The sequence below is a fragment of the Salmo salar genome, unplaced genomic scaffold (assembly GCF_905237065.1).
Source record: "Salmo salar unplaced genomic scaffold, Ssal_v3.1, whole genome shotgun sequence".
Classification (NCBI taxonomy): Eukaryota; Metazoa; Chordata; class Actinopteri; order Salmoniformes; family Salmonidae; genus Salmo; species Salmo salar.
The window spans coordinates 165,527-185,527 of record NW_025550925.1 but is presented as its reverse complement, the minus strand read 5'-3'; the positions used below and the strand labels follow the sequence as shown (position 1 = coordinate 185,527).

The following is a 20,001-nucleotide window of genomic DNA, read 5'->3' as shown; positions in this document are numbered from 1 at the left end:
GAGTCCTGTCTTGCGTTGTAATGGAGTCCTGTCTTGCGTTGTAATGGAGTCCTGTCTTGCGTTGTAATGGAGTCCTGTCTTGCGTTGTAATGGAGTCCTGTCTTGCGTTGTAATGGAGTCCTGTCTTGCGTTGTAATGGAGTCCTGTCTTGCGTTGTAATGGAGTCCTGTCTTGCGTTGTAATGGAGTCCTGTCTTGCGTTGTAATGGAGTCCTGTCTTGCGTTGTAATGGAGTCCTGTCTTGCGTTGTAATGGAGTCCTGTCTTGCGTTGTAATGGAGTCCTGTCTTGCGTTATAATGGAGTCCTGTCTTGCGTTATAATGGAGTCCTGTCTTGTGTTATAATGGAGTCCTGTCTTGTGTTGTAATGGAGTCCTGTCTTGTGTTGTAGTTTCCTGAATAATGAAAGCTATTCCAGCCCTGGCTGAGGTCCAGACAGAGAGAGAGGAACATAAATCATTGGTTCCTACCAGTTCCTGGGATAATCTGTGTTGGCATCAAGTACTTGTGACCATGCTGCTGTCCCTTGACACACTTCAGCCAGGCATACAGCTCTTTATCTGGAGGAACAACGAAACACACATTACTACCCTCAAACCAACAGTCACAAACATTTTTACATTTACATTTTAGTCATTTAGCAGACGCTCTTATCCAGAGCGACTTACAGTAGTGAATGCATACATTTCATACATTTTTTTTCGTACTGGTCCCCCGTGGGAATCGAACCCACAACCCTGGCGTTGCAAACACCATGCTCTACCAACTGAGCCACACAAACCCTGTCAGATCTCAATGGAAACCACGTCTGGCTGCTTCTCAAACGCTACTCTATTCCCTTTTATAGCGCACTACTTTAACCAGGGCTCTGCGGGTGTTGGAGTGTTCCACTATAAAGGGAATTGGGTCCCATTTGGGCCTCAGCCACTACATGAGAACAGACCGTGTTGATGTTCCACCCAGACTCTCAGGAGGTTTACAGGTTGAACTGGAGAATTAGGATGAATCCTCTGCTGCTGTTTATCAACATGGGGAATCATATCAACTATACTACGGTTATTGCTAATAACACACCGTGACAGATGGGGTTTCCACGCTCTGTAGGAGCCGTGACGGATGGGGGTTCCACGCTCTGTAGGAGCCGTGACGGATGGGGGTTCCACGCTCTGTAGGAGCCGTGACGGATGGGGTTTCCACGCTCTGTAGGAGCCGTGACGGATGGGGTTTCCACGCTCTGTAGGAGCCGTGACGGATGGGGTTTCCACGCTCTGTAGGAGCCGTGACGGATGGGGTTTCCACGCTCTGTAGGAGCCGTGACGGATGGGGTTTCCACGCTCTGTAGGAGCCGTGACGGATGGGGTTTCCACGCTCTGTAGGAGCCGTGACGGATGGGGTTTCCACGCTCTGTAGGAGCCGTGACGGATGGGGTTTCCACGCTCTGTAGGAGCCGTGACGGATGGGGTTTCCACGCTCTGTAGGAGCCGTGACGGATGGGGTTTCCACGCTCTGTAGGAGCCGTGACGGATGGGGGTTCCACACTCTGTAGGAGCCGTGACGGATGGGGGTTCCACACTCTGTAGGAGCCGTGACGGATGGGGGTTCCACACTCTGTAGGAGCCGTGACGGATGGGGTTCCACACACTGTAGGAGCCGTGACGGATGGGGTTCCACACTCTGTAGGAGCCGTGACGGATGGGGTTCCACACTCTGTAGGAGCCGTGACGGATGGGGGTTCCACACTCTGTAGGAGCTGTGACGGATGGGGGTTCCACACTCTGTAGGAGCTGTGATGGATGGGGGTTCCACGCTCTGTAGGAGCTGTGATGGATGGGGGTTCCACGCTCTGTAGGAGCTGGAGGGTTGCCGTCCAGACAGGCAGACAGAGTAATGTTTATTTCACTTGTTTAGGTAATAAACATGTGTTTCCCATGCCAATAAAGCCCTTTGAGTTGGAGCCAGAGCCAGACAGACAGAGACAGAGAGAAGCACACAGACAGTCCCCTACCACTACTATAGCAGGCAGTAGGGGGCAGGCTGGGGACAGCAGATATGCCCTCTGTCTGTCGTCATGGTGATTTACACCTGCCCAGGGCCCTGTGACCAACCAACCATCAGAACAACACAATGTCTGTCTCAACCAGACCCCCACCTTGGAGAGAGAGGAGAGAGAGGGAGGGAGGGAGGGAGGGAGGGGGAGAAAGGGAGGGGGAGAGATGGAGAGGGAGAGAGGGAGAGGGAGGGGGAGAGAGAGATGGAGAGAGGGAGAGGGAGAGGGAGAGAGAGATGGAGAGAGGGAGAGGGAGATGGAGAGAGAGATGGAGAGAGGGCGAGGGAGAGAGAGATGGAGAGAGAGATGGAGAGAAGGAGAGAGAGATGGAGAGAGGGAGAGAGAGATGGAGAGAGAGATGAGAGAAGGAGAGAGAGATGGAGAGGGAGAGGGAGGGAGAGAGAGATGGAGAGGGAGAGGGAGAGGGAGAGAGAGAGAGGGAGAGGGAGAGGGAGAGAGGGAGAGGGAGGGAGAGAGAGGGAGAGGGGGAGAAAAACCTGTATCCTCTACTTGTCTATGGTGGAAAGGAAGAGGTTTTTAAATGTTAAAATCCTAAATGTTGACTGACCTTTGGAGCTCTTCCTCTCCTTCGCCTTGTAACAGTCCAGACAAACCACAAAGCCACACTTGTGGCAGACCCAGTGAATGTTAAACAAGGTGGCTTCGCACGCGTCACACATCTCCCGGACCCCTCTCACAGCCCTCTTCCAGGCCATCTTGGCTGCAGGGCAAAGCACACAAACAGGGAGGATGAAGACAACAGAACAGACTCAATAGGACAGAATGATTCCTTCATCCAGAAGACTTTATAAACTAGTCTGGCCTCAGAGGGCTGTAAACGTTGTTACAATAAAACCTTCAGTTCAGGATGGTATGACCTGTTAAACACACAGATAATAGCTTGAGGTTTGACCCTGGCTTTCTACAGTAACACTGTTAGCCTTTCAGACTAACAACAACACTTCTCTGTGCTCCTCTGCCTTTCAGACCAACAACACTTCTCTGTGCTCCTCTGCCTTTCAGACTAACAACACTTCTCTGTGCTCCTCTGCCTTTCAGACTAACAACACTTCTCTGTGCTCCTCTGCCTTTCAGACTAACAACAACAACACTTCTCCGTGCTCCTCTGCCTTTCAGACTAACAACACTTATTTGTGCTCCTCTGCCTTTGAGACTAACAACAACACTTCTCTGTCCTCCTCTGCCTTTCAGACTAACAACACTTCTCTGTGCTCCTCTGCCTTTCAGACTAACAACACTTCTCTGTGCTCCTCTGCCTTTCAGACTAACAACAACAACACTTCTCTGTTCTCCTCTGCCTTTCAGACTAACAACAACACTTCTCTGTGCTCCTCTGCATTTCAGACTAACAACAACACTTCTCCGTGCTCCTCTGCCTTTCAGACTAACAACAACAACACTTCTCCGTGCTCCTCTGCATACCATCTTTTTTGATCCATGAAGCAGCAGTGTTCTCAGTGGTGACCATCTGACAGAACTGGTCTCCTATATATGAGAGGATGTACTTGGAGGAGTCTGGGTCCAACTCATTCTCCTCGTATACATCAGGAGCCCAGAGGGACAGATCCTCCTCATCAAACTGATCTGGAGTGGAGAAGCCGTCCACACGGATCACTCCATTCTTACTGTAGGACAGGCTGGAGAGAAAAGGGAGAGACAACATGTTAATGAGAGGCGCAGACACAAACTAGATAGACTGTTGCTCCTCCCTGTCAGAAGGCAACACCATAATGACAGAATACACTACCACAGCCTCCCTAGAACCAACACCAACCCTAGAACCATCACCAACCCTAGAACCATCACCAACACCAACCCCGGAACCAACACCAACCCCGGAACCATCACCAACACCAACCCCGGAACCATCACCAACACCAACCCCGGAACCAACACCAACCCCGGAACCAACACCAACCCCGGAACCAACACCAACCCCGGAACCAAACACCAACACCAACCCCGGAACCAAAACTACCCCGGAACCAACACCAACCCCGGAACCAACACCAACCCCAGAACCATCAACACCAACCCCGGAACCAACACCAACCCCAGAACCAACACCAACCCCAGAACCATCAACACCAACCCGCGAACCACACAGAACATCACACCAACCCGAACCAACACCAACCCCAGAACCAACACCAACCCCAGAACCATCAACACCAACCCCGGAACCAACACCAACCCCGGAACCAACACCAACCCCGGAACCAACACCAACCCCGGAACCAACAACAACCCCAGAACCAACAACAACCCCGGAACCATCAACACCAACCCCGGAACCAACAACAACCCCGGAACCATCAACACCAACCCCGGAACCAACACCAACCCCGGAACCAACAACAACCCTGGAACCAACACCAACCCCGGAACCAACACCAACCCCGGAACCAACAACAACCCCGGAACCATCAACACCAACCCCGGAACCAACACCAACCCCGGAACCAACACCAACCCCGGAACCAACACCAACCCCGGAACCAACACCAACCCCGGAACCATCACCAACCCCGGAACCAACACCAACCCCGGAACCAACACCAACCCCGGAACCAACCCCGTAACCAACACCAACCCCGGAACCAACACCAACCCCGGAACCAACAACAACCCCGTAACCAACACCAACCCCGGAACCAACACCAACCCCGGAACCATCAACACCAACCCCAGAACCATCACCAACCCCAGAACCATCAACACCAACCCCGGTACCATCACCAACCTCGGTACCAACACCAACCCCGGTACCAACACCAACCCCGGGAACCAAAACCAACTCCGGAACCAACACCAACCCCGGAACCATCACCAACCCCAGTACCAACACCAACCCCGGTACCAACACCAACCCCGGAACCAACACCAACCCCGGAACCAACACCAACCCCGGAACCAAACACCAACACCAACCCCGGAACCAAAACTACCCCGGAACCAACACCAACCCCGGAACCAACACCAACCCCAGAACCAACACCAACCCCAGAACCATCAACACCAACCCCGGAACCAACACCAACCCCGGAACCAACACCAACCCCGGAACCAACAACAACCCCAGAACCAACACCAACCCCGGAACCAACAACAACCCCGGAACCATCAACACCAACCCCGGAACCATCAACACCAACCCCGGAACCAACACCAACCCCGGAACCAACAACAACCCCGGAACCAACACCAACCCCGGAACCAACACCAACCCCGGAACCATCACCAACCCCGTAACCAACACCAACCCCGGAACCAACACCAACCCCGGAACCAACAACAACCCCGGAACCATCAACACCAACCCCGGAACCAACACCAACCCCGGAACCAACACCAACCCCGGAACCAACACCAACCCCGGAACCAACACCAACCCCGGAACCATCACCAACCCCGGAACCAACACCAACCCCGGAACCAACCCCGTAACCAACACCAACCCCGGAACCAACACCAACCCCGGAACCAACAACAACCCCGTAACCAACACCAACCCCGGAACCAACACCAACCCCGGAACCATCAACACCAACCCCAGTACCATCAACACCAACCCCGGTACCATCAACACCAACCCCGGTACCATCACCAACCTCGGTACCAACACCAACCCCGGTACCAACACCAACCCCGGGAACCAAAACCAACTCCGGAACCAACACCAACCCCGGAACCATCACCAACACCAGCCCCGGAACCAACACCAACACCAGCCCCGGAACCAACACCAACACCAGCCCCGGAACCAACACCAACACCAGCCCCGGAACCAACACCAACACCAGCCCCGGAACCAACACCAACACCAGCCCCGGAACCAACACCAACACCAGCCCCGGAACCAACACCAACACCAGCCCCGGAACCAACACCAACACCAGCCCCGGAACCAACACCAACACCAGCCCCGGAACCAACACCAACACCAGCCCCGGAACCATCACCAACACCAGCCCCGGAACCATCACCAACACCAGTCCCGGAACCATCACCAACACTGGAACCAACACCAACACCAACCCCGAACCAACACCAACCCCGGAACCAACACCAACCCCAGAACCAACACCAACCCCAGAACCATCACCGGAACCAACACCAACCCCGGAACCATCAAAGGAACCAACACCAACCCCGGAACCGGAACCAACCCCGGAACCGGAACCAACCCCGGAACCGGAACCAACCCCGGAACCGGAACCAACCCCGGAACCAACACCAACCCCAGAACCAACACCAACCCCAGAACCAACACCAACCCCAGAACCAACACCAACCCCAGAACCAACACTAACCCTAGAACCAACACTAACCCTAGAACCAACACTAACCCTAGAACCAACACTGACAGACAATAACAGATGGACTGACTGACTGAGGCAGTGTTCACTGACAGAGACATTAACAGATAAATTGTTGGAGAACGTATACAATGACCTAAATAATCTCTGGCAACCATGTGGCGGCAAAGTGGACCAGCCGAGCAAAGCAGCCAATCAGACACTAGCCGGGAGACAGAGCAGCCAATCAAATACCAGCGGAGCAGCTAATCGGACACCAGACAAAACAAGACTGAATCAGCCAATCAGACTCACCGGCGGAAGTTGTAGAAACGGCAGAAAACAGGGGAATGAGCAGGCTGCTCCCCCTTCTTGCTGCGGACAACACGACACTCCCGACACTTCTGCAGGTTGGGTCCAATCTCGGAGCACGAGTCGTCCTGCAGGAACGACTCCCCCGTCTGCTTCAGCTTCTTCACCTTCCTCCAGTCCTTCAGCACAGAGCGGGGGATACCATCTGGTACCGGATGGGGACAGAGACGGTTACTATGATATCTAATACAGAGACATGATCAGTCCTTCAGCACAGAGCGGGGGATACCATCTGGTACCGGATGGGGACATAAATAAGGTGAACAGGATGTAAGCAGCCCTATGTACTGTAGCTAGAGGTCTTATGTATTTCTCTACACCAGAGTTGAGGTCAATTCAATTTACAACTCATTATGGATATAAAGACGATCAGAAAAACATAACGTTGTGACTAGAACTACTGTTCCCTGAAGGAGGGACACATGGTACAACTATGGGGAGTCACACTCTCGCCACTTTGAACGAAGAACTAAAATCACGCCTGAGAAGGCCAATGAAATCCGCACCTCTCTGAAAGCCCCACCTTCCACAGGGGAGAATCTTGCGGCTTGGATTCATTCCTTCAATTCAGTACCGCTCTTCACCGAGCCCAGAACCAGGCGACGCAGGTGTTGTACCCGGTTTCCCTCCTTCAGGGAACAGTAGTAAGTCATAACGTTCTGTTCCCTTTCAGTCAGTACAACACTATGGGGACTAAGGGGAACAAGAATCCCGCCCCAAGCCGGACCAAGCGGATACTTAAGGAAACGGGCCATGGCTGACCACCCAGACTGAGCTCTGCCTAACAACCCTGTCCTGTCCCAGCTGTAAACACACTGTGCACTAGACTGGGAGCAGTGACATCCAAGCGATACAACCTCACAAAAGTATGTGGATCCTGGACATCCTGACGGTTCGCCCCCAGGTTGTAAGGGTAGGTAACAACACATCCGCCAAGCTGATCCTCAACACGGGGGCCCCTCAGGGGTGCGTGCTCAGTCCCCTCCTGTACTCCCTGTTCAACCATGACTGCATGGCCAGGCACGACTCCAACACCATCATTAAGTTTGCTGATGACACAACAGTTGTAGGCCTGATCACCGACAACGATGAGACAGCCTATAGGGAGGAGGTCAGAGACCTGGCAGTGTGGTGCCAGGACAACAACCTCTCCCTCAACGTGATCAAGACAAAAGAGATGACTGTGGACTACAGGAAAAGGACGCCCCCATTCTCATCAACTGGGCTGTAGTGGAACAGGTTGAGAGCTTGAAGTTCCTTGGTGTCCACATCACCAACAAACTATCATGTTCCAAACACACCAAGACAGTCGTGAAGAGGGCACGACAAAGTCTATTCCCCCTCAGGAGACTGAAAAGATTTGGCATGGGTCCCCAGATCCTGAAAAGTTTCTATAGCTGGAAGCTTTTTAGTGTAAGCTAGGTTAGCTAGCCTCTTAGACCGTAGCACGGTCCTTTACTAATAACCAAGAGCCTTAACGCTACGTGTACTAAACTAGAGAGCTACCGCATCAACTCCAACGTGGGGCGAGTTAGCCAACCTGGCTAGCACGCTGTGCAGAGCCTGTTTAGCTAGCCTGGTCTCGAAAGTCCATACGACCAGATCACTGAGGTGGGACCGGACCCTTCATCGACAGAGTCTGGAAAGAGAGGCAAGCGGTGCCTGAGTGAGGCACGCTCAGGCGGCCGGGAGTACCCATCGAACCTCTCCCTTCGAGTACCCTGTCGCAACCGGCGACAGAGGAGTTGGGTTGTGCGTGGGCAGCTACCGCATGCACCACGGCCAGGCAGACAAGACATTTGCTCTGACCAAAGTCCCAAACAATCCCCGCGTCCTGCATCTAGGACTCAGTCGAGGTACGGTCATCGGGGAGAGGAAGTCACTATTGGAAACACCAAGCTTCCTTAAGAACGCTACACGATTGTCAAGAGAACATTGCTCAAGCAAATTTAAGAATAACTAATTGGTTTGTGATTCGGGAAAATAGGAAAACGAACAAACTTCAACAAATAACGTCCAGATGGACAGTTTAGTCGGCGCAATGTCAGATAATCTCATGTTCCAAACAGAGTATATACCTCTCCCCTTTAGGAACCAATAACAACATCAGCCAGCTCATATTCACGCTGTGTAAGAAACAGAAACACTCATCATAATAACATGGCATTTATAATAAGGCCAGCTAACCTATGATGAGCTGAGAGACTGAGTTGACCTTGTTAGAATGTTATTAGAAATTGAAATCATATTTATTTGAGAGGTACGTGTGTCTGTGTGTCTGCATGCGTGCGTTATTAAAGGGAAACTTTACATACATTTACATAGAAACACACCAACTTTACATTCATCAGCTCCAACACCATCCCAACGTCAACACGTGTGAAAATGGTGCGTTTCTATGTTTTGCAGTAAAACAGAGGAAGTGTTCCCAATGACATGGTCGGTGTGCATCATGTAATTTGACCAATTGTGAGGAGGCATTCTCTGAAAACACTTATCTTCCTCTATCTTCTTACTACAAAACAGAAACGCACCATTTTCACATGGTAATGTTGGGGTGGTGCTGGAGTAGATATGGTAATGTCGGTGTGGTGCTGGAGAGGATATGGTAATGTTGGGTTGGTGCTGATATGGTAATGTTGGGGTGGTGCTGGAGCTGATATGGTAATGTTGGGGTGCTGCTGGAGGGGGGTATGGTAATGTTGGGTTGGTGCTGGAGCTGATACGTTAATGTGTTGGGGTGGTGCTGGAGCTGATACGGTAATGTTGGGGTGGTGCTGGAGTAGATATGGTAATGTTGGGGTGGTGCTGGTACTGATATGGTAATGTTGGCGTGGTGCTGGAGTGGATGATTATGAAGTTGAAACATTTTGAAATGTCCCTTGAATGCTTGACTTACTGTTGCTGGACTGTTTCAGCTTGGTCTTCTCCCTGGCGCTCCTAAAGATCCCGTTGGGTTTCAGCTCCTCCTCGTCTCTCTCTCCCTCTCCTTTCCTCCTCTGCATGTCGTTCTGTTTCTTCTTGTAGGTGGGTTTGGGCTGCCTCTTAGCCCTCTGCTCCTGCTTGCTGCTCTCGCTGGCGTCAGAGTCCTCTCCGCTCTCTGAGGCCGAGTCGTGGTCGTACACCCTCTTGCTCCCACGCCACGTATTCCTGTCCTCGGCGGCCATCTTGTCCTCCTGACCTTTGACCTCCTCTATCTTCATCTCCACATCACTGGAGGTAGAAGCAATCAGAGTGACGGTGCAAGGCTTGATCATTTCCATCTCAGACACAGAGGGGCTCACAGAGGTGGTAACAGCCTTTGACACAGAGGGGCTCACAGCGGTGGTAACAGCCTTCGACACAGAGGGGCTCACAGCGGTGGTAACAGCCTTTGACACAGAGGGGCTCACAGAGGTGGTAACAGCCTTCGACACAGAGGGGCTCACAGAGGTGGTAACAGCCTTCGACACAGAGGGGCTCACAGAGGTGGTAACAGCCTTCGACACAGAGGGGCTCACAGTGGTGGTAACAGCCTTCGACACAGAGGGGCTCACAGTGGTGGTAACAGCCTTCGACACAGTGGGGCTCACAGAGGTGGTAACAGACTTATCAGCCTCCTCTGTTTTAATCATAGTGTTTATGTTCCTGTCCTCCTCTGAGTGTCTGGTGAGCCAGGCCTTCTTCAGCTTGTGGCAGTTGGGTTGAGATTGGCTCTGGTTCATCTGGGCTGGCTGGCCATTGGGGAGGGGGCCAGGGCTGGGGCTAGCTCCTGCTTGATGTGGTCCTGGGCTTGCTGTGGTTCTGTGGTCCTGGGCTGAGGCCGAGGCAAGGAGAGGTGGAGGGGAGATGTGAAGAGCTTTACTGTTAGATGGCTCAATCAAGCTCGCAAGACCACTACCACTGGAGCTGTTGCTAGGACCTCTGGACTGCTGGGCTGCTGCTGCTAGGGCCTCTGGACTTCTGGAGCTGCTGCTAGGACCTCTGGACTGCTGGGCTGCTGCCAACGCTGCCTTGTGCTTCTTCAGATGGATAAAGCTTCCATAGTAGGACTGGCTGGGGTTGGGAGAGGCCTGGGTGCTGCTGGCCAGGCTGGACTCGGGCTTGGGAGAGGCCTGGGTGCTGCTGGCCAGGCTGGGGCTGGACCCGGGGTGCAGGTTGGGGGATGAGGTCCTGGAGGAGCCCCCCTCCTGTTGCTGGAGCTCGGCCCTTGGCCCTAACCCAGGCCCTGAGTGGAGGGCCCTGCCCCGAGGGCCACAGCTCTCTGTCCTGCTAGCACTGAAGGTGTTGGGCCCACAGTAGGTTCTCTCTTGTCTTCCACTCAGCACACCATAGGGTGCCATGTTGGAGACTGCCCTAGTCAAATCACTAGTCCTATTGCACACAGAGTTGGCAGCAGCCGAGACAGAGACTGGAAAGGTTCCCTGAGACTGGGACACTCTCATAAAATTGTTATTGTACTGCTGCACGCAAACAGCCTCCTCCAAGTTAGTGTTTGGCAGGATTACTTTCCCTCCAGACTCCCTGTCTCTCTCATAGGCCAGTTTCAGACAGACTGTCTGAGGCCTGCTGCCTGGGAACATCCTCCCCGTCAGAGAGTCCTTGGCCGAGGAAGAGGTCTTGGCGCCTGGCGAGCCGTCGTACTTTATACACGTAGAGGGACGGACGATAACAGACGCCGTTGTGGCCCCAGGCTTCCTGCCGGGGCTCCTTTCAGAATGCCATCCTAGCTTGTCGTGGCTCTGAGAGTCGCCGGCTCGCCACACCTCGGATGAGGTCATCGCTGCCCCGCCTTTACACACGGCACTGACCTCCCGTAGCTCGGGCAGAAGGGTGGGCGGTTTCTGCCGCTCAGACACTTTACCGGCCGAGCTGACTGGCTGGATGGGGGTCAGGGTGGGTGGAGACAAACGACCGTAGCCTGCCTCCTTCCTGTCCAGTGTCTGCTGGATAGGAGGGTGGAACACGGGGGCGCGGTGCAGTGCTGGCATAGACCTTAGCTGGGCTAGGGTCTGGGTCCGACAGGGGCTCTGGGTCTGGGTCTGACAGAGGCTCTGGATCCGACTCTGGGTCTGACAGAGGCTCTGGGTCTGGGTCTGGCTCTGGGTCTGACAGAGGCTCTGGGTCTGACTGGAGGAAGGGGAGAGGTCTGGACTAACAGGGCTGACTATGGTACTGAGACGATACCTCTGCATGTTGGATAGGCTTACCTGCTGGTTCAGTTGCTCTGATATCTTCTTCCCTAGCAGACCCTCCCCATCAACCTGGTGTTTGATGAGAGGAGGGGGTTTGGACAGGGACTTGGAGCTGAACGCTGCCGCTCCTCCCAGAGAGAGACTAGAGGCTGCTGCCGAGTCCTGCGCCGTGCTCACCTTCTCAAAGTATGAGTTGAGCTCTTTAGAGGGGTAGAGACGCGGCGGTTCGTTGACCACACTGTTGGACAGGGTAGTGAAGTAGTTACTTGGGGGGAGACTGTGCTGGGACGCGGCCTGCTGTTTGAACTGATACAGGTCTACTGCAGGGCGCTCCGTTTCCTTCTCCTGATGGAGGCGGTGGGGGAGGGAGGGGAGCGAGGGGATCCGGGGGTAGGGGTGGGGCAGGGAGGGGATCCGGGGGTAGGGATTAGGCTCCCTGTCGGTCTCACTGAAGCAGATCTTAGCGGTGAAGGGGGCCACCTCAATGCTCTCCTGGAGGATCCGTCTGTTCTCCTCTTTATACTTACTGGCCCGGTCCGTCTGCCCTGCTTCCTGCTGCTGCTGGACCATCCTCTGTTGCTGTTGTTTATTATGGGCCTCAAGGTAAAGGTGGTGCAGGTGACTGTCCTTCCCGGGCGGGGTTCTGCTACGGTCCTGCTCCTGCTTCAGATGGGCCAGAGTGATGGTTCTGATGGGGTCCACAAAACCCTTCAAATCCCTGAGGAAAGAAAGAAATAACATTCAACTACAGACCAGACAGGAAGTCACAGGCCTCGTCTCAAATGGCGCACTATTCCCAGACAGAGCTCTGGTCTAAAGTAGTGCACTACAGTGAGGGGGGAAAAAGTATTTGATCCCCTGCTGATTTTGTATGTTTGCCCACTGACAAAGAAATGATCAGTCTATAATTTTAATGGTAGGTTTATTTGAACAGTGAGAGACAGAATAACAACAAAAGAATCCAGAAAAACGCATGTCAAAAATGTAATACAATTATTTGCATTTTAATGAGGGAAATAAGTATTTGACCCCCTCTCAATCAAAAAGATTTCTGGCTCCCAGGTGTCTTTTATACAGGTAACGAGCTGAGATTAGGAGCACACTCTTAAAGGGAGTGCTCCTAATCTCAGCTTGTTACCTGTATAAAAGACACCTGTCCACAGAAGCAATCAATCAATCAAATTCCAAACTCTCCACCATGGCCAAGACCAAAGAGCTCTCCAAGGATGTCAGGGACAAGACTGTAGACCTACACAAGGCTGGAATGGGATACAAGACCATTGCCAAGCAGCTTGGTGAGAAGGTGACAGCTGGTGCGATTATTCGCAAATGGAAGAAACAAAAGAACTGTCAATCTCCCTCGGCCTGGGGCTCCATGCAAGATCTCACCTCGTGGAGTTGCAATGATCATGAGAACGGTGAGGAATCAGCCCAGAACTACACGGGAGGATCTTGTCAATGATCTCAAGGCAGCTGGGACCATAGTCACCAAGAAAACAATTGGTAACACACTACGCCGTGAAGGACTGAAAACCTGCAGCGCCCGCAAGGTCCCCTTGCTCAAGAAAGCACATATACATGCCCGTCTGAATTTGTCAATGAACATCTGAATGATTCAGAGGACAACTGGGTGAAAGTGTTGTGGTCAGATGAGACCAAAATGGATCTCTTTGGCATCAACTCAACTCGCGGTGTTTGGAGGATGAGGAATGCTGCCTATGACCCCAAGAACACCATCCCCACCGTCAAACATGGAGGTGGAAACATTATGCTTTGGGGGTGTTTTTCTACTAAGGGGACAGGACAACTTCACCGCATCAAAGGGACGATGGATGGGGCCATGTACCGTCAAATCTTGGGTGAGAACCTCCTTCCCTCAGCCAGGGCATTGAAAATGGGTCGTGGATGGGTATTCCAGCATGACAATGACCCAAAACACACGGCCAAGGCAACAAAGGAGTGGCTCAAGAGGTCCTGGAGTGGCCTAGCCAGTCTCCAGACCTTAATCCCATAGAAAATCTGTGGAGGGAGCTGAAGGTTCGAGTTGCCAAACGTCAGCCTCGAAGCCTTAATGACTTGGAGAAGATCTGCAAAGAGGAGTGGGACAAAATCCCTCCTGAGATGTGTGCAAACCTGGTGGCCAACTACAAGAAACGTCTGACCTCTGTGATTGCCAACAAGGGTTTTGCCACCAAGTACTAAGTCATGTTTTGCAGAGGGGTCAAATACTTATTCCTAGGTCATAAACTCAGCAACAACAAAAAAACGTCCCTTTTTCAAGACCCTGTTTCCCATGCTTGTTCAATGAACCATAAACAATGAATTAATGAACATGCACCTGTGGAACGGTAGTTAAGACACTAACAGCTTACAAAAACTGTAGGCAATTAAGGTCACAGTTATGAAAACGTAGGACACTAAAGAGGCCTTTCTACTGACTCTGGAAAAACACCAAAAGAAAGATGCCCAGTATCCCTGCTCATCTGCATGAACATGTGAACGTGCCTTAGCCATGCTGCAAGGAGGCATGAGGACTGCAGATGTGGCCAGGGCAATAAATTGCAATGTCCGTACTGTGAGACGCCTAAGACAGCGCTACAGGGAGACAGGACGGACATCTGATCGTCATTGCAGTGGCAAACCACGTAAAACAAACACCTGCACAGGATCGGTACATACGAACATCACAACTGTGGGACAGGTACAGGATGGCAACAACAACTGCCCTAGTTACACCAGCAACGCACAACCCCTCCGTCAGTGCTCAGACTGTCCGCAATAAGCTAAGAGAGGCTGGACTGAGGTATCACCGGCAACAAAGTTGCTTGACCAGACAGGACTGGCAAAAAGTGCTCTTCATTGACGAGTCGCGGTTTTGTCTCACCAGGGGTGATGTTCGGATTCGCGTTACACAGAGGCCTGTACTCTGGAGCGGGATCGATTTCAAGGAGGAGGGTCCGTCATGGTCTGGAGCGGTGTGTCACAGCATCATCGGACTGAGCTTGTTGTCATTGCAGGCAATCTCAACGCTGTGCGTTACAGGGAAGACATCCTCCTCCATCATGCGGTACCCTTCCTGTAGGCTCATCCTGACATCACCCTGCGGCATGACAATGTCACCAGCCATACTGCTCGTTCTGTGCATGATTTCCAGCAAGACAGGAATGTCAGTGTTCTGCCATGGCCAGCGAAGAGCCTGGATCTCAATCCCATTGAGCACGTCTGGGACCTGTTGGATCGGAGGGTGAGGGCTAGGGCCATTCCCCCCAGAAATGTCCGGGAACTTACAAGTGCCTTGGTGGAAGAGTGGGGTAACATTTCAAAGCAAGAACTGGCAAATTTGGTGCAGTCCATGTGGAGATGCACTGCAGTACCTAATGCAGCTGGTGGCCACACCAGATATTGTTACTTTTTATTTTGACCCCCCCTGTTGTTCAGGGACATATAATACCAGCAAACAGAACATCCTTCAGTAGGAATAACTAGGACATGGTGTATAACAGCAGACAGAACATCCCTCAGTAGGAATAACTAGGACGTGGTGTATAACAGCAGGCAGAACAGCCCTCAGTAGGAATAACTAGGACGTGGTGTATAACAGCAGAACAGCCCTCAGTAGGAATAACTAGGACATGGTGTATAACAGCAGAACAGCCCTCAGTAGGAATAACTAGGACATGGTGTATAATAGCAGACAGAACAGCCCTCAGTAGGAATAACAAGGATGTGGTGTATAACAGCAGAACAACCCTCAGTAGGAATAACTAGGACGTGGTGTATAACAGCAGAACAGCCCTCATTAGGAATAACTAGGACGTGGTGTATAACAGCAGAACAGCCTTCAGTAGGAATAACTAGGACGTGGTGTATAACAGCAGAACAGCCCTCAATAGGAATAACTAGGACATGGTGTATAACAGCAGAACAGCCCTCATTAGGAATAACTAGGACGTGGTGTATAACAGCAGAACAGCCCTCAGTAGGAATAACTAGGACGTGGTGTATAACAGCAGAACAGCCCTCAGTAGGAATAACTAGGACATGGTGTATAACAGCCCTCAGTAGGAATAACTAGGACATGGTGTATAACAGCAGAACATCCCTCAGTAGGAATAACTAGGACATGGTGTATAACAGCAGAACAGCCCTCAGTAGGAATAACTAGGACATGGTGTATAACAGCAGAACAGCCCTCAGTAGGAATAACTAGGACATGGTGTATAACAGCAGACAGAACAGCCCTCAGTAGGAATAACTAGGACATGGTGTATAACAGCAGACAGAACAGCCCTCAGTAGGAATAACTAGGACGTGGTGTATAAGAGCAGACAGAACAGCCCTCAGTAGGAATAACTAGGACATGGTGTATAACAGCAGAACATCCCTCAGTAGGAATAACTAGGACATGGTGTATAACAGCAGAACAGCCCTCAGTAGGAATAACTAGGACATGGTGTATAACAGCAGAACAGCCCTCAGTAGGAATAACTAGGACATGGTGTATAACAGCAGAACAGACCTCAGTAGGAATAACTAGGACATGGTGTATAACAGCAGACAGAACAGAAATGGCACCCTATTCCCTGTATGTGAGTGTGTATGTCTACTGTGTGTGTGTGTGTGTGTGTGTGTGTGTGTGTGTGTGTGTGTGTGTGTGTGTGTGTGTGTGTGTGTGTAGCGGCTGAATTGAACACTGAGACTCACTCCTTGTGAAGATCCCCAGTGGTCTTGGCCAGGGGCAGAGGAGGGCTGGCGTGAGGGTTGATCTTGATGAGCCGGTGAGGGTCGGAGCGGTGGGGATGGGGGTCCGAGCGGTGGGGATGGGGGTCGGACCGGTGAGGGTCGGCGCTGGCTGGTCGGACGGGGATCGGGACGTGGCTCAGTAGGTCCAGGCTGTCAGAGGAGGAGACAGGGACCTGGTGGTGTATCCAAGGGCTGGCCGTGTTCTGGTACCACAACATCCAGAGAGACAGACAGGGTCAGACCAACAACACCCAGAGAGACAGACAGGGTCAGTAAAACAACACCCAGAGAGACAGACAGGGTCAGACCCAGAGAGACAGACAGGGTCAGACCCAGAGAGACAGACAGGGTCAGACCCAGAGAGACAGACAGGGTCAGACCCAGAGAGACAGACAGGGTCAGACCCAGAGAGACACAGGGTCAGACCCTGTTTAAACTGGCAACACGATCACAGTTGCTATGATACAGCAGCTATCTGTTTAAACTGGCAACATGATCACAGTTGCTATGATACAGCAGCTAGCTGTTTAAACTGGCAACATGATCACAGTTGCTATGCTACGGTTGCTATGATACAGCAGCTAGCTGTTTAAACTAGCAACACGATCACAGTTGCAATGATACAGCAGCTAGCTGTTTAAACTGGCAACACGATCACAGTTGCTATGATACAGCAGCTAGCTGTTTAAACTGGCAACATGATCACAGTTGCTATGCTACAGTTGCTAGGTAAGTCCTAATAGATAGAAGTAGTAGAACAGGATAAAGAGTTGTAGAAGAATAGAACCTGGGTGTTTGGTACTCACCCTCGTGTTGCTCTCAGAGTTGACAGTGTTTTCGGGGTGCACCCACTTCGACCCGGGCAGGTTGAGTCCTGGGGGATAGGAGCGGGTCCCATTGGGGTACTGCCAGATGATTGGATACAGCCCCAGCTGGTTGTATGAGGCTGAGGTGTGGCTGTGTGTCTGGGGCTGAGAGACAGGGTGGTGATGGGCTAGTCCCAGGTGCCCCAGCCCTGAGGAGTCTAGTCGGGGATGACCCCCCAGCAGGGGGCCTGGAGGCAGGCCAGAGAGCACCCCAGAGAGGAGGTGGTGGTGGGAGGAGGGCAGGAGGTGGGAGGTGTGGTGGTGGGAGGAGGCGTGGAGGGGGTGGAGCTGGGGGTGCAGATAGGACACGTGATTGGACTCCTGGTTGGGACGGACAAGCGCAGGGTCCCGGTACACGGTGAAATGCTCGTTCTTATCTATGATTAGCGGGCTCTTAGTGCAAGACCCTGGCGACTCAGTCCCTCGGGCCAGGACGGGCTTAAAGCTGGAGCGAGGGGGGTTGTCCGGATAACGGACTTTATGCTTGGACACCTCTGGGGAGGTGAGGGGTTTGGGTTTAGACCCAGTCTCCAGAACACTCTGTGTTTTAGACTTGACTATGTCAGGGGAGCAGAGGGGCTTATGCTTCAGGGCCTCTGGGGAGGGGAGGGGCTTGGGGACATCAGGGGAGGGGCTTAGCTTGTACGACTTCCTGGCCTCGTCGGCCAATGAGGCGTTCTTAATGCAGGGCAACATGGAGGAATATAGCTGCTTCTCTCTCTCTACTACAGCAGCAGACTCACTGACTGATGCTACAGGTCTGATCACCACTGAATGGACTAACTCCATCTTACTGCCCAGGCTGCCAGCTACATGCTGCTTTGCCTCTGGCTTCCTAAGGTTACACTCTGACACTGAGGGAGTCTGGTTCCTAAGGTTACACTCTGACACTGAGGGAGTCTGGTTCCTAAGGTTACACTCTGTCACTGAGGGAGTCTGGTTCCTAAGGTTACACTCTGTCACTGAGGGAGTCTGGTTCCTAAGGTCACACTCCGTCACTGAGGGAGTCTGGTTCCTAAGGTCACACTCTGACACTGAGGGAGTCTGGTTCCTAAGGTCACACTCTGACACTGAGGGAGTCTGGTTCCTAAGGTCACACTCCGAGGGGCTCTTACGAAGGGGAGAGGGAGGGGCCACAGAGGGGTTTAGCACCAAATGTTTGCTGGGCTCAGAGAGGTAGGAGGGCTCAGATGGATTCTGGGAGGCCAGCAGGGCTGAGACGGCCTCAGAGTTCTCCCGGGAGGCCATGTGTGCGTTAGCGTCCTCTGCTGTGATGTGGATTATATACTGAGAGGGAGTCTGGGTCCTGGCGACCACCCCAGCGCTGGTGTACTTGTCCTTGGACTGGAGATGGGTCTGGGAGGGGTCTTTCATAGTGCTGTTGTTCTCCATGATGCCCTCCCCTTGGCCCTCAGAGGGGGCAGAGCCCTGGGAGGAGGACAGGTGAGGGGCCTGCTGCTGTCGCAGGGATGACCTCGGCTCCCTGTCGGCTGACGACTGCTGAAACATCGTCTTCTGAAGCTCCTCACCCCAGGGGGAGAGACTGCCTGTCAGAGCAGACTCCTTCCCAGTCTTAGAACCCTGGGTCTTGTGTCCCTCCTGGCCGGTCTTCCCTTTTAGCTCCTCCTCTGAGTTCTGCTCTGAGGAAGAGGAGGAGTCTGCCGTCCTGGTTCTCTTGGTAGACATCTCAGAGTCACTGCTCTCAGAGAAGTCAGACCTCACTGTAGTCTCGCTTCTCAGTCTTTTCAAACCTGATTTCTTCTCCTCTTCCTCCTCCGCTTTCCTCCGCTTGTTCACAGCCACCTGCTTGCTGCTCGTACTTTTAAAGAAGTCTGGAGAGATGAATCAAAGGAGGAGAATATATTAGAGAAGTCTGGAGAGATCAATCAGAGGAGAATATATTAGAAGTCTAAATGACAAGCAGCAGAATGTACAGTACACAGCATCAGTCCTAGACCGCGTCCCAAATGGAACCCTATTCCTTACATAGTGCACTATGAGCCCTGGTCTGAAGTAGTGCACTATACAGTGGCTTGTGAAAGTATTCACCCACCTTGGCATTTTTCCTATTTTGTTGACTTACAACCTGGAATTAAAAAATATTTGGGGGGGATTTGTATCCTTTGATTTACACAACATGCCTACCACTTTGAAGATGCGAAATAGATTTAATTGTGAAACAAACAAGAAGACAAAAAAAATTAAAAATTGAGTGTGCATAACCATTCACCCCCCAAAGTCAATACTTTTGCAGCAATTACAGCTGCAAGTCTCTTGGGGTATGTCTCTATAAGCTTGGCACATCTAGCCACTGGGATTTTTGGCCATTCTTCAAGTTAAACTGCTCCAGCTCCTTCAAGTTGGATAGGTTCGCTGGCGTACAGGACTCTTTAAGTCATACCACAGATTCTCAATTGGATTGAGGTCTGGCCTTTGACTAGGCCATTCCAAGACATTTAAATTTTTCCCCATAAACCACTCG

General features: G+C 52.2%; 1 protein-coding gene across 5 annotated transcripts in view; it reads right to left on the bottom strand.

Annotated features, from left to right (window-relative positions):
- The window catches only part of LOC106592091 (probable JmjC domain-containing histone demethylation protein 2C), a 218,513-nt gene that overhangs the window by 102,278 nt on the left and 96,234 nt on the right, over positions 1 to 20,001 (bottom strand). For all 5 annotated transcript variants that reach the window (XM_045714094.1, XM_045714096.1, XM_045714097.1 and 2 more), the window contains 7 exons: positions 17,460 to 19,351; positions 16,615 to 16,856; positions 9,636 to 12,628; positions 6,680 to 6,881; positions 3,489 to 3,703; positions 2,614 to 2,766; positions 469 to 558 (listed from right to left, as the gene is read on the bottom strand). In XM_045714094.1, the coding sequence (XP_045570050.1) occupies positions 469 to 558; positions 2,614 to 2,766; positions 3,489 to 3,703; positions 6,680 to 6,881; positions 9,636 to 12,628; positions 16,615 to 16,856; positions 17,460 to 19,351 (5,787 nt within the window). The remainder of the gene's footprint in view (positions 1 to 468; positions 559 to 2,613; positions 2,767 to 3,488; positions 3,704 to 6,679; positions 6,882 to 9,635; positions 12,629 to 16,614; positions 16,857 to 17,459; positions 19,352 to 20,001) is intronic.